This window comes from Apium graveolens, chromosome 9, assembly GCF_009905375.1.
Source record: "Apium graveolens cultivar Ventura chromosome 9, ASM990537v1, whole genome shotgun sequence".
Taxonomy (NCBI): domain Eukaryota; kingdom Viridiplantae; phylum Streptophyta; class Magnoliopsida; order Apiales; family Apiaceae; genus Apium; species Apium graveolens.
The window spans coordinates 280,360,816-280,371,471 of NC_133655.1; the positions used below are offsets into that span (position 1 = coordinate 280,360,816).

The window sequence follows — 10,656 nt, forward strand, 5'->3', positions numbered from 1 at the left end:
CAAGTAACGAAGAAATTCCCGGCCTTCGAAGAGTACAGATGTGAGTAGTCCACCTTCCTCGCCAACTCCATAAAAAGTGGATTTATGAAGTAGTAAGAAGGCATCCTCGGATAAACCCCCGCTGCAACTATGGCTTCCTCACGATCACGCAACAACCACTGCAAGAAATAGGTTATCACACAATAATTGTAAAATAATACATCCAATATAAAATAAAAGGAAAAACATAATTGAAAGAAGGTTAAAGATTATAACATGTAAGCATATATGATCTTGTCATCTAGCCATCCTTTGGGTTGCAAAGTCTGCATAACATCTGTGTCCAAAGTCCACATAAGATCGTGTTTAATAGGAGCACTCACGGGAAAACCTCCCCATCCCCAATCCCTCCTAATAGCCTCCATCCTCTCCCACTTTAGCCTCTTATTTATCTCCCATTTCTCTTCCATAGGGCGGCGGACATCCAACTTCTCGGCCCTCGAAGAAGACGTCGCTGCTGCAAATACAGATGCCTGTGTAAGGGCATGTGACACTTGCTGAGACGGCTGTGTCATGTCAATGACATCTGGCTCTCGACTAGCTCCAACTATAAGCCCCATCGCCTCAGGAGATAGATCAACATGCTGGAACAATGGAGCCTTATATGACAGACCTCTAATATCCTGCATGAATCGACAGTACGACTCCACAAACATAGGTGCAATCCTCCTAAACTCCTGTTCATACTCAGGGGGAATGCTGGTATCCATAGCCTGCAGGCATGCCAACCCCTTCTGTATCTGCAAAGACATTTGTGACATACAATCAGATGCTACTATAATGCAAGGCCAAATAATATGCGAGGACAGGGGGAAACAATTATAAAAAACTTACAAGGTCAAATGCATGGGAGTTGTTAAACAACTCCCTCGTGCTGTACTGCGGCTCCGGCACTGGTTGTGGCTTTCCCACACGCATTCGTGCAATGTCTGAGTACCACTGCATATAGCCTGTGTCATCAACTGATTCTGGATGGTCAGCCACTACAACCTCCGGGTGATGACTAAAACGGGTCCACTCACCAATCTCAGCAAACCATATACCCCGCCAGTCACAGGGATTGAACGGGATCATAGGCTTTCTATACTCTGTCATGTTAACCGGTGACCGTGGGAAACCCTGTCTCAACCCAAACTGTCTCATCACCCTATCAGAATGCCGATACTCAACAACATCATAACATAGCACTGGAACCCTGACAAGACCAAAAAAATGAGCCTCCCAATCCACATCAGATATGTCATGGTCCCCATCTGAATCCTCCTCCACCTCGTGAAAGTGGGCATATGGCGTCCACTCCCCAATATCAGCTGTAACTCCATCAAACTCACATCTATAATGTGGCAAACTATGATGATGCGCCAATCTACTATCTCGCCTACCAATCCCCCGTTTCCTCTTAGCCGCAACAACAATCCCACCCCCAGGAACATCCTCATCCATAGCATCATCAAGAACATCATCAGCCTGCTCCTTACCCTTCCCTCCCTTTCCCCTACCCTTACCCCTACCCATAACCTCATTCACCTCCGTCCCCTTCTTCCCCTAACCTTCTTTCCCTTTACCTGCTTCCCTTTCACCTCCTTCACCTCCTTTCCCTTTTTCCCCTTCTTTCCCTTGGGCTCCTCATCCGCCTCCTCCTCCTTATCAGCAACCACCTCATCATCCGGCATAGCCCATAACTCAGCAACTGGATATGAATCCCTGGTAGGATCGAAAATAGGTCTCCCAATCAAGAACCACTCATATGCCCACAACTGCAACAACCATGTACAACAAAAAATCCTCTTCGCCCCCTTCTGTGCTGCATGCTCCAGTCCTCTTTATAAATATGAAAGAATCGCAGAACCCCAGGACCATGTATACAAACCCTAAGCAAGCGGAGGTGTCCAATGTACCTCGGGTGCACCACATTCCTACTACTGGTAGGAAACAGAACAGAACCAACAACAATGAGCAAGTATGTCTGTGTGTGGATAACAATCCTCCTCGGATCAGGACCCAGATCAACCCTCCCATATCTCTGATACAACCATGTGTACTTTATGCCGCCTCTGCCATATGCCAACTTCACCTCCTCTTCATCCAACTCCTCAAACCAATTGTTCGCAAAGTACCCCACACCACTATCAAGAACGTCACCAACTATCGGACGTCCAGCAATCGGTAAAACCAAGATATAACCAACATCCTCCAAGGTCACTGTCATTTCCCCCTGTCTCATGAAGAAGGTGTTGTTGGTCTCCGGGTGCCACCTCCCCACAAGTGCCGTGACTAGCCTAACATCATTCTGCAACACCACACCCGGATTTGAAAACACACCAAAATCAAGGCTATGCAACAAGTCCTTCTGAGCATCAGACAAAACCCAACGATGCATGTTCATGTTCCCACAATAACACTCCAAAGGACCACGCTCATGCCCCTCCCAAACCTCCGAACACACATGATACTCGTTATTAAAGATAACGGTATGACTAACTGGACCCGGCAATATGTTATCCATCCTGAAACAATTAACATGAAAACAATTCAATAAACATGAAAACAGTTCATGTATGTATAAGCTATTCCAATCATATAAGCACAACTATGAATACAAATTCAAAATCACAATGCAAAAATTCTAATTCTAGATATCTCAAACAATATCATACACCAATTCCACAAATTCAATACCGCAATACAAAAACTCTATACTCGCAACATCCACTCGCAAATATCAAAATCGCAACATCAATACACTTTTTTTTATCAAACTCGCAATATAATCCGCTAACAAAACGTATAAACGAACATAAGGAAATAAATTTTCCTTATTCATATCACAACATCCACTCGCAACATTCAAAATATATACACGATCAACATAAGTACATATACATTCAAAATATATACACAATCAAGATAAGTACATAAACTCGAACGCTCTCATACATACACGATCACATATACAATCGTAACACAGTCGATATATACACGTAATCGCTAAAAATTCAAAATTCACAAAATCCACGCTAGAAATTCAAAGATCAGAAATCGTACATACAATCATAACACAGTCGATATATACACATAACACAGTCGAATATATACACATAATCATACATACAATTAAACACGAACGCTGGGAAATCATAGATAATAATAGTCGAACCCTAGAATCTGAAAAAAATGCAGAAATCGAACCTATAATCGAAAGAAATCGCTAGGAAATCGAAGGAAAAGTGAGGAGGAACAAGAATCAATGTTGATCTCCTTGTAATCGCCCCTAAATCGCCTTCTAATCGTCCCTGTATATTAATTTAGGTCTAAACTACTAAACGGGTCATTTCAACCCGTTAAATCTGTTTCCCAGGCCTTCCGCTATTAAAAAGCGCGGAACGACTTTGCCTTCCGCGGATATTAAGCGCGAAAGCCCTCCTTTCTGGCGAAAAAAGCGCGGATCGGGTTAATTTTTTATTTTTTATAAATCCTGGCCAGGACATAATGTGTTGGTTAAGTGTTCCCTGACACATGATTGTCAAGGAACAAGACCCAATGATGATACCTCTTCTAATACATTGAAATGTGTAAAAAAGTGAGATGATTTTTTTTCGGACGGATAAATTCTAAAAATTGTAAACATATTGTAGTTGTTTTTTTAGTTTTCTAAAAATATTCTAAGAAATCATAATTGACAAAAATCAGTGTTCTAAAAATCGGCTGATTAACCGTTTATTCGGGTCAAAGTACAGTTTTTTTAAAAATCGGTCAAAAGTCGGGTAGTTCGGAAAAAATCGGTCGAATCGGGTCAAAAATCGGTCGAACAACGTTTAAAAATAATAAAAAAATATTATTTTAAGAAAAATTATAGTTTTTTAAAATAATAATTAATATTTAACATTTAATATTTAATAACAATAATAATATATTAATATATTGACTATTTTACATACGGAAACAATCGTATATTCTAAAATCCCTAAATCCTCTCCACAAATCCCTATTTGAATTACTCTCACATCTCAAATCTCAACACTCAACTCTCAACTCGCTTGCCCCATCGAATCACAATCTTAAGCTATTCTAATTTTATTCAACAATGATTACATCTTTCATATTTATATTGTTTTGTCCTACGTTCACTCGGTTTATTTTAAATCTTAAGGTTTGAACTAGTAAGTAGTAATTTTCTAACTATGAAAATCTTGAATTAATGATATGTAGTTTTATTTTTATAAATCTTATAATGTCATTTAAATAGAATAATTTATTATTATTTATTAAATAGATTGCTTCCGATTAATATTCCGATTAATCAATCCGATTAATCACCGGTTATCCAATTAATCACTGAAAATTCCCTCTACCGAACAATTCCGATTTTCGCGTTTTTGAACCCTAACAGAAATTAATAAAAGAGGTATATTTGAAAATAAAAAATTAGTAAAAATTAGAGCAAGGAATTAACAATTAAGGAAGCACAGGCCACATAAACCACCCATCAATGGCGGATTATTTTTTGAATTAACAAATACATAAGCCTGCGTTCTTCACTTCTTACTAAAACCCCTATAATCAAATTGAAGTCTTCATTCAGCTTATACACATTTCATGTGATTTCAGCAACCCATTTTCTTCTTTTCTTCAAATCTGTCTTCAGTTTCCAAATTCTCATCACTTTTCGGTTAAAGATTGAATCTTTATCACCCCCGCTATCATATATGTGTGTATGTGTGTATACATTTTTGGGAAGAAGTTCAAGTAGGTTGATTATTGGTTGAAGATGGGTGGAGGGAGAGAAGTTGAGGTGATTAATAGTAAAGGTTGTTCAAGATTACTTGTGAATTCAATTTCTCCTTCAGTTAGATTAATTGGTCTTTCTCATGATTCTGCTTCTGTTTCCTCCTTTTCTACTCACCCAAATGCTCCCTTTACTGATCTTGTCATTTGTGTTACTGGTCTTTCTAAAGGTATCATCTCTCTCTCTCTACCCCCTCCCTCCCTCTCTCTCTCTCTCTCTCTCTCTCTCTCTCTCTCTCTCTCTCTCTCGCTCCCTCCCTCCCCCCTCTCTCTCTCCCCCTTCTCTCCATCTCTCTCCCCCTCTCTCTTCCTCTTTCCCTCCCCCCCTCTCTCTATCTCTCCATCTCTCCCTCTCTCCCTATCTCTCTCTCTCTCACACACACACACACACCACACACATTTCTATATTCATATATGTTGCTGAAAATTTGAACTTGCTTCTTTTGATGTTTATACTTTTGATTTCTGTTATCTGTCTTTATATATTGGTAAGCTTTTAATATGGTGATGTGGCATCTTTAGAGTTGTATATAGGTACTTTACAAGGTTGGTAATGTATTTCCATATAATTGACTAATTTGCAGATGCAAGGAAACAAGTGATGGACGCGACTAGGAGATTGGGTGGCGAATATAGTCCGGATTTGCATCCTAAATGTACCCATTTGGTGGTTCAAATATCCTTTTTTAATTGTGCTATAGAGTGGAGAAAGTCCCCCGTTTTCTTATGAATTATGATCACCTCTCAAATGTTAATGATGTATGTTTTGATTATTAAATTCGACATCTTTGGTATAATGTAACCTCTCCGAGATTTATCTTTGTAATATTATTTTACATCTCACCTATGACGTAAGTAATTTCCTTTTGTACTCTGGCACTTGCTTCTGTGAGCACTTAACCCTCTTTACAGCTGTCATGGGCGTAAATATGAGCATGCTCTCAAATATGGATCAAGAAATGGTCTCTTCATTGTAACACTAGGGTGGTTTGTGGATAGTGTTAGAAGAAATGGTAAGAGTTATTCTTTTGCATTGTCTATGGATATCTGTAAGTACATAAATTAAAGGCTTATAAGTAGGTTCATTTATCATTTATCCATTATGTGTAATCTCGTTGGAAAATCCTGAGTATAAAGAGCTCCAAATTATTTATTTTTCCTGCAAGTTCTTCTGCCCGAGTATGTTTGCCTAGAACGCATAAAAGTTGTAAAGTGTTGATCTTTTTACTTGCATATAATATGTGGACGATCTAGTTGGTTTAAATTATCTGTAATTGATGAACAGTTTCATACCTACAAAAAATATACTTGTATAAAGAGCTCCGGATTATTTCATTTTTTCCTGCAAGTTCTTCTGCCCAAGCATGTTTGCCTAGAACGCATAAGTTGTAAAGTGTTGATCATTTTACTTGCATATAATATGTGGACGATCTAGTTGGTTTAAATTATCTGTAGTTGATGAACAGTTTCATACCTACAAAAATCTTACAAACAACTTTGATCTTCTGCTCGATGAGTTGAACTGCCCTTGCTTAAAAGCTGAATTGATGCCTTTTCCCAGCATGTAACACGACAAAATATCACCTACATATTAATAAAAATATTATTATAAACTTTAAAATTTTGAGCAAATCTCCCAAACTTTTCTAAAAGTACCCATTTCTGTGGGATATATTTGCTTTCGAGGTTACACTGTATCTGTATCCCTCTGTTGATAACTTGATATCATAGATATAGATCAAGCTTCAGTTACAAAAATATCCCCTTTTTAGAATTTTCTGTTAAGTGCTAATTTTGAGTAAATAACTAACATTTTTTAAGCATGATCAGTTAATCTGTTTGTTGCAGTGAGGTTGGATGAATCTCTTTATGGTGTTAAAAATGTTGGAGAGAATGAAGTACTAAGGGACGACTTAAATGGGCTTTCTCGTTATGCCAGCACAGAAAATTACTGTATTCCTGTTGGTGTGCTTGAACATTTAAAGCAGTCCGACACAATCAATCAACCAAACGTGCGATCTGCAGTGAAAGAGTCGAACAGAAGTATGGATTTAATTCTTTCTGGTTCCTCTTTGTTTATCGACCCAGATGTTCCTGCTGAACTGCGCAGTAAGGTAAAATCAGTCAGATTATGTCAATATTTAAAGACTTTTTACAGATTCCATGATATCGAAAATGTCGGCTACCTAGTGAATTTGTATCGAATGTATTATGTATTCTTCTTTTATTTATTAGGGTTCCTACAGTTCATATTTCAGAGATTCATGTTTCTAGAGCCCATGTTTGTATCAGACTTGGCCCTACTGATCTCTTATTCTTTAGCTATGGGTGTCTTGGAAATCCTCCTAAATACTATAATGCATGTATGTGCAGATTTCCGAGGCTGCTACTTTGCAAGGTGCTAAACCTGTTAATCACTGGATTGGCGGGGGTCGCAACGCCAGCCATATAGTTTGTGAAGGGACTTCAGCTGGAAAATATATAGGCCACTCAGATAATCTTGTTACTGTAAGTTCTTGTGTGAAACTCGTATGTACCTAAAATTCTGAACATACTGTGCAAAAGAGTAAACGATTTTTGTCCACTTTACTTATTAAAAGTTTTACAGTGTCCTGCCTGGATGTCTTTTAATTTATTATTCTGCTACGAATAATAAATTTAGGGCCTGCTGGAAAATTTATTTTAAATCTAAATTCTGTTCTGTCTACTCCGTGTGTGTGTGTGTGTGCGTGCCCGCGCAAGTTATAAAAAGATTGGTGTTATCCTCACCTTCAGGTGTACCCTGTATACAAAGTGAATGTAGTTTAATTGGCTTCAAGAAGATCATAGCATATGATGAATCTGTTTCTGGCATCCCCCTTGTTTTCTTTCCTTGATTTTCATTTTTATGTATGTTTCTAACAAATATGTGATGTTCCACAGCCGTTGTGGGTTTTGAAAACAGCCAAGGAAAAATGTGTCCAGAGGTTAGTGCATGTATCTGTTGATTTGGCTCGGCAGCTTGGAACTATACTTGAAAATGTTCAAAGTGGCTTGGCAGTAGAGGTGTCTATACTTGCTCTCTTTTTCTTGTTCATATTCTATCATGCTAAGATGTAAAATGTTGTTTTTTAGTTTCTACTGTACACCCAGTTGGCATCTCATATGTTCAAATCATTTCTAGGAAAGGAACAAAGGTACTTGCTCCTCTGATGCTCTCAAATCTGGTATAAAAGTCAGCCATGAAGTACGTCAAAATATGGCAAACCTGGCTAAGAGTGGGGTTAGAAAACGTCGGGTCCGCCGAATGCAGGTATCGTTAATAATTTCTTTAATTGACTTGTATTTGATTATTTTATTTGTGTGTTTTGGATATAATAATTAGATAATCTACGAAACTTGATTATCTTCGAAACAGACTCATGTGTCTTGCAACATAGTCCTATGTTATTTTTGCATAAATGATCAGTGCAGATGTGATTGTTGAAACTGATCGTGTTAGTTACTAAGCTAAATATTCACTCTTTTAAAAGGTATGTTTTGAACGCAGAGATGCCAGACCCCAATACGCCCAATCACACCAAACAGGCTTCTGGATTTAGTCTGCTGGTCAGTATCTGAACCAACCTGTACTGCTGCTATTTACACGGAATCTTCCGGATTTGAGGATGATGGGAAAAATCTTGCGTCTATTTTCTATGATGCAAATGCGAATGAAAAGGAATCCCTTGCTTCATTTGTGAACTTTTCTAAAAAGCTTACGGAAAGGTTGTTATACATGCCGATTGGTTTTCAACTATATCTGCATTCTGCTCATTGTTCAGAGTCCATCTTATAATCACATTATACTAATGCTAAAAAACTTATGGTTTCCTGCAGTGAGAAAAGTGCAGTGATATTCAAAAATCATTTCCTTACTATACTCTTTCCAGTTGATCGATTTGCTGAGATGGGACCTTGTTCAAGGTCATTTTTCAGCGATACCGGTTTCACTTGTTTACAGGTGTTAGATTACATACATGCCTTCTACCAGGTACTTTGTTTCATTCACATTTGGGCAACTAGACTCAATGTATTATACATCTCGATTAGAGTTTTGTTGTGGAAGCGATTTTTTTATCCTTTCCAAATCATGGCGTAGATAACTTAGGGGAAGGAAAACTTAATTTTTCTTACTTAAAAGAAGAATCATCTCATAATATATTATGAAAAATAATGCTTGGTAACATCGCAGAGGTTTTTAGATCATGTCCGTAGCAGATCCATTAAAACCACCGACTGAAAAAGTTTATTCCTAGATATATGCTCCTAATACAATATACATGTACAATTCCCTGTATCGCTTCTACTTGCTCTTCCGTATTCCGTATGTACAAGTCGAGGACTAGTGAACTTTTATTAACAATGAGAGCTCATCTTGTGAGTTTTCTTTTCTTCTAGGAAAACATGTCAAAAGAGGAGGTAGAATTGGCAATTCACACTGATTCAGTGCATGCTGATCGACTTCGATCAATGTACTCTAGTAAAGAAACAGCTGAGCACGGTCACTTGGAGTTTAAGCGCATTGATTTCCTTGGGAGTCGGAAGAGTTTTGAAATGTTAAAACGCGTTCCTGGAGATAACAACAGCAGTGTATATGAACTACTGATAAGAGCATGAGTAGATATTCAGCCTCCCGGTTTCTTTTAAGCTGACCACCAAATTTTACACTGATAACTAAAGTAGTGTTGAATATATTTTGCTTCAATATCACCTTAAAGCACATATTGTACATGCAGCCATATTGTGTAATTGTTTAAAGTTCCCTTCAAACACATATTGTGCATGCAGCCATATAATGTAATTGTTTAACCTCCCTTTATACATATTACAAATATGAAGTTATAATCTGATTTGATGTCTGGATTGTTTATGTTAGAAAAATATTTGAATAAAATTAATTGGCATTATTTGCTTGATTTGTAACTTATGAAATTTTTGATTTTGTAACTCCTAAGCTAGAATGAATTAATTTGGTCATTATTGTGTAGGTTACAAAGTTATTATTTTTTGTAAGTTACATATGATTTCCCCTGTAAATAGAACTCTTGCATCATTGTTTTACACACCAAAAAAGATATAAAATTTTCATTGTTTTCTTGTATTCCTCTTAGAGCCCTAAGTTCAGTTTCTGTGAGATAGAAAATAGTGTTTGTTCAGTTCGTAGAAGGCGAGTTTTCAAGTGCTTAAGACTACCTTTGTTCGTTGTATCCTGGCAGACGGAAGTCACAACACTTTCAAGCACCATACGGAAGGGGCTAATCTGTTTTAAGGAGAGCGTGGTTTTTCACGTGACTCGAACAATTTTTGGTATTTGTATTATCGATTTGCTGATTTAAGGTACTCCTTTTAATTATACTCCCTACAAGCTTAAAACAGATTACATAATTTATATAATTAGTTTGATGAATAAACTAATTTGTTTGAATTTTTCATTAGTATAATAATTTTTACTATGAAGAGATTGGTATTGTTTTATCATGTATGCCTGAACAAATTTCTCTGATTTGTCTAATATTAGTTAGCCTACCGCTTAAATTTTTTGGATCATCATTTATGTTCTCCGTATCGTACATGCCATAGCGGGTGTTTTCTTTTACTATATTATAATTATAATATTTTGCTTGGTTATGTTGTATACTTGATAATCATTTGTCATGTTATACAGGAGAGCATGCTTTACGTGTTTATATTCTTGTCTGAATAGTTGCGCGGCTTTTTCTGGTTTGTGTGTTGAATTACATATCATATTGTGTTAAGGGTGGATACTCCTTTGAGCCAAAGAGTATGAATCAATAGCATGTGTAGTTTCTT

At 37.3% G+C, this 10,656-nt stretch overlaps 1 protein-coding gene across 2 annotated transcripts; it reads left to right on the forward strand.

Annotated features, from left to right (window-relative positions):
• The first annotated feature begins 4,517 nt into the window (after nt 1-4,517).
• Nucleotides 4,518-9,704, forward strand: LOC141687443 (uncharacterized). 2 transcript variants are annotated; one of them, XM_074492718.1, is made up of 10 exons: nt 4,518-4,994; nt 5,409-5,500; nt 5,735-5,837; nt 6,673-6,938; nt 7,198-7,332; nt 7,747-7,869; nt 7,988-8,116; nt 8,354-8,571; nt 8,683-8,836; nt 9,244-9,704. In XM_074492718.1, exons 1-10 carry the CDS (start codon nt 4,808-4,810, stop codon nt 9,460-9,462), a joined length of 1,626 nt encoding a protein of 541 aa, XP_074348819.1. In that variant the 5' UTR covers nt 4,518-4,807; the 3' UTR covers nt 9,463-9,704. The 2 variants fall into 2 exon arrangements, with proteins under 2 accessions (XP_074348819.1, XP_074348820.1); XM_074492719.1 differs by having other exon boundaries at nt 4,518-4,847.
• Nucleotides 9,705-10,656: the final 952 nt, after the last annotated feature.

Excerpts from the sequence above, each read along its gene's own strand:
- LOC141687443 (XM_074492718.1), top strand. The coding sequence starts at position 4,808 with ATGGGTGGAGGGAGAGAAGTTGAGGTGATTAATAGTAAAGGTTGTTCA. Across the intron at positions 7,333-7,746 it reads ACTCAGATAATCTTGTTACT|CCGTTGTGGGTTTTGAAAAC; the intron begins GTAAGTTCTTGT and ends GATGTTCCACAG. Across the intron at positions 7,870-7,987 it reads AAAGTGGCTTGGCAGTAGAG|GAAAGGAACAAAGGTACTTG; the intron begins GTGTCTATACTT and ends AATCATTTCTAG.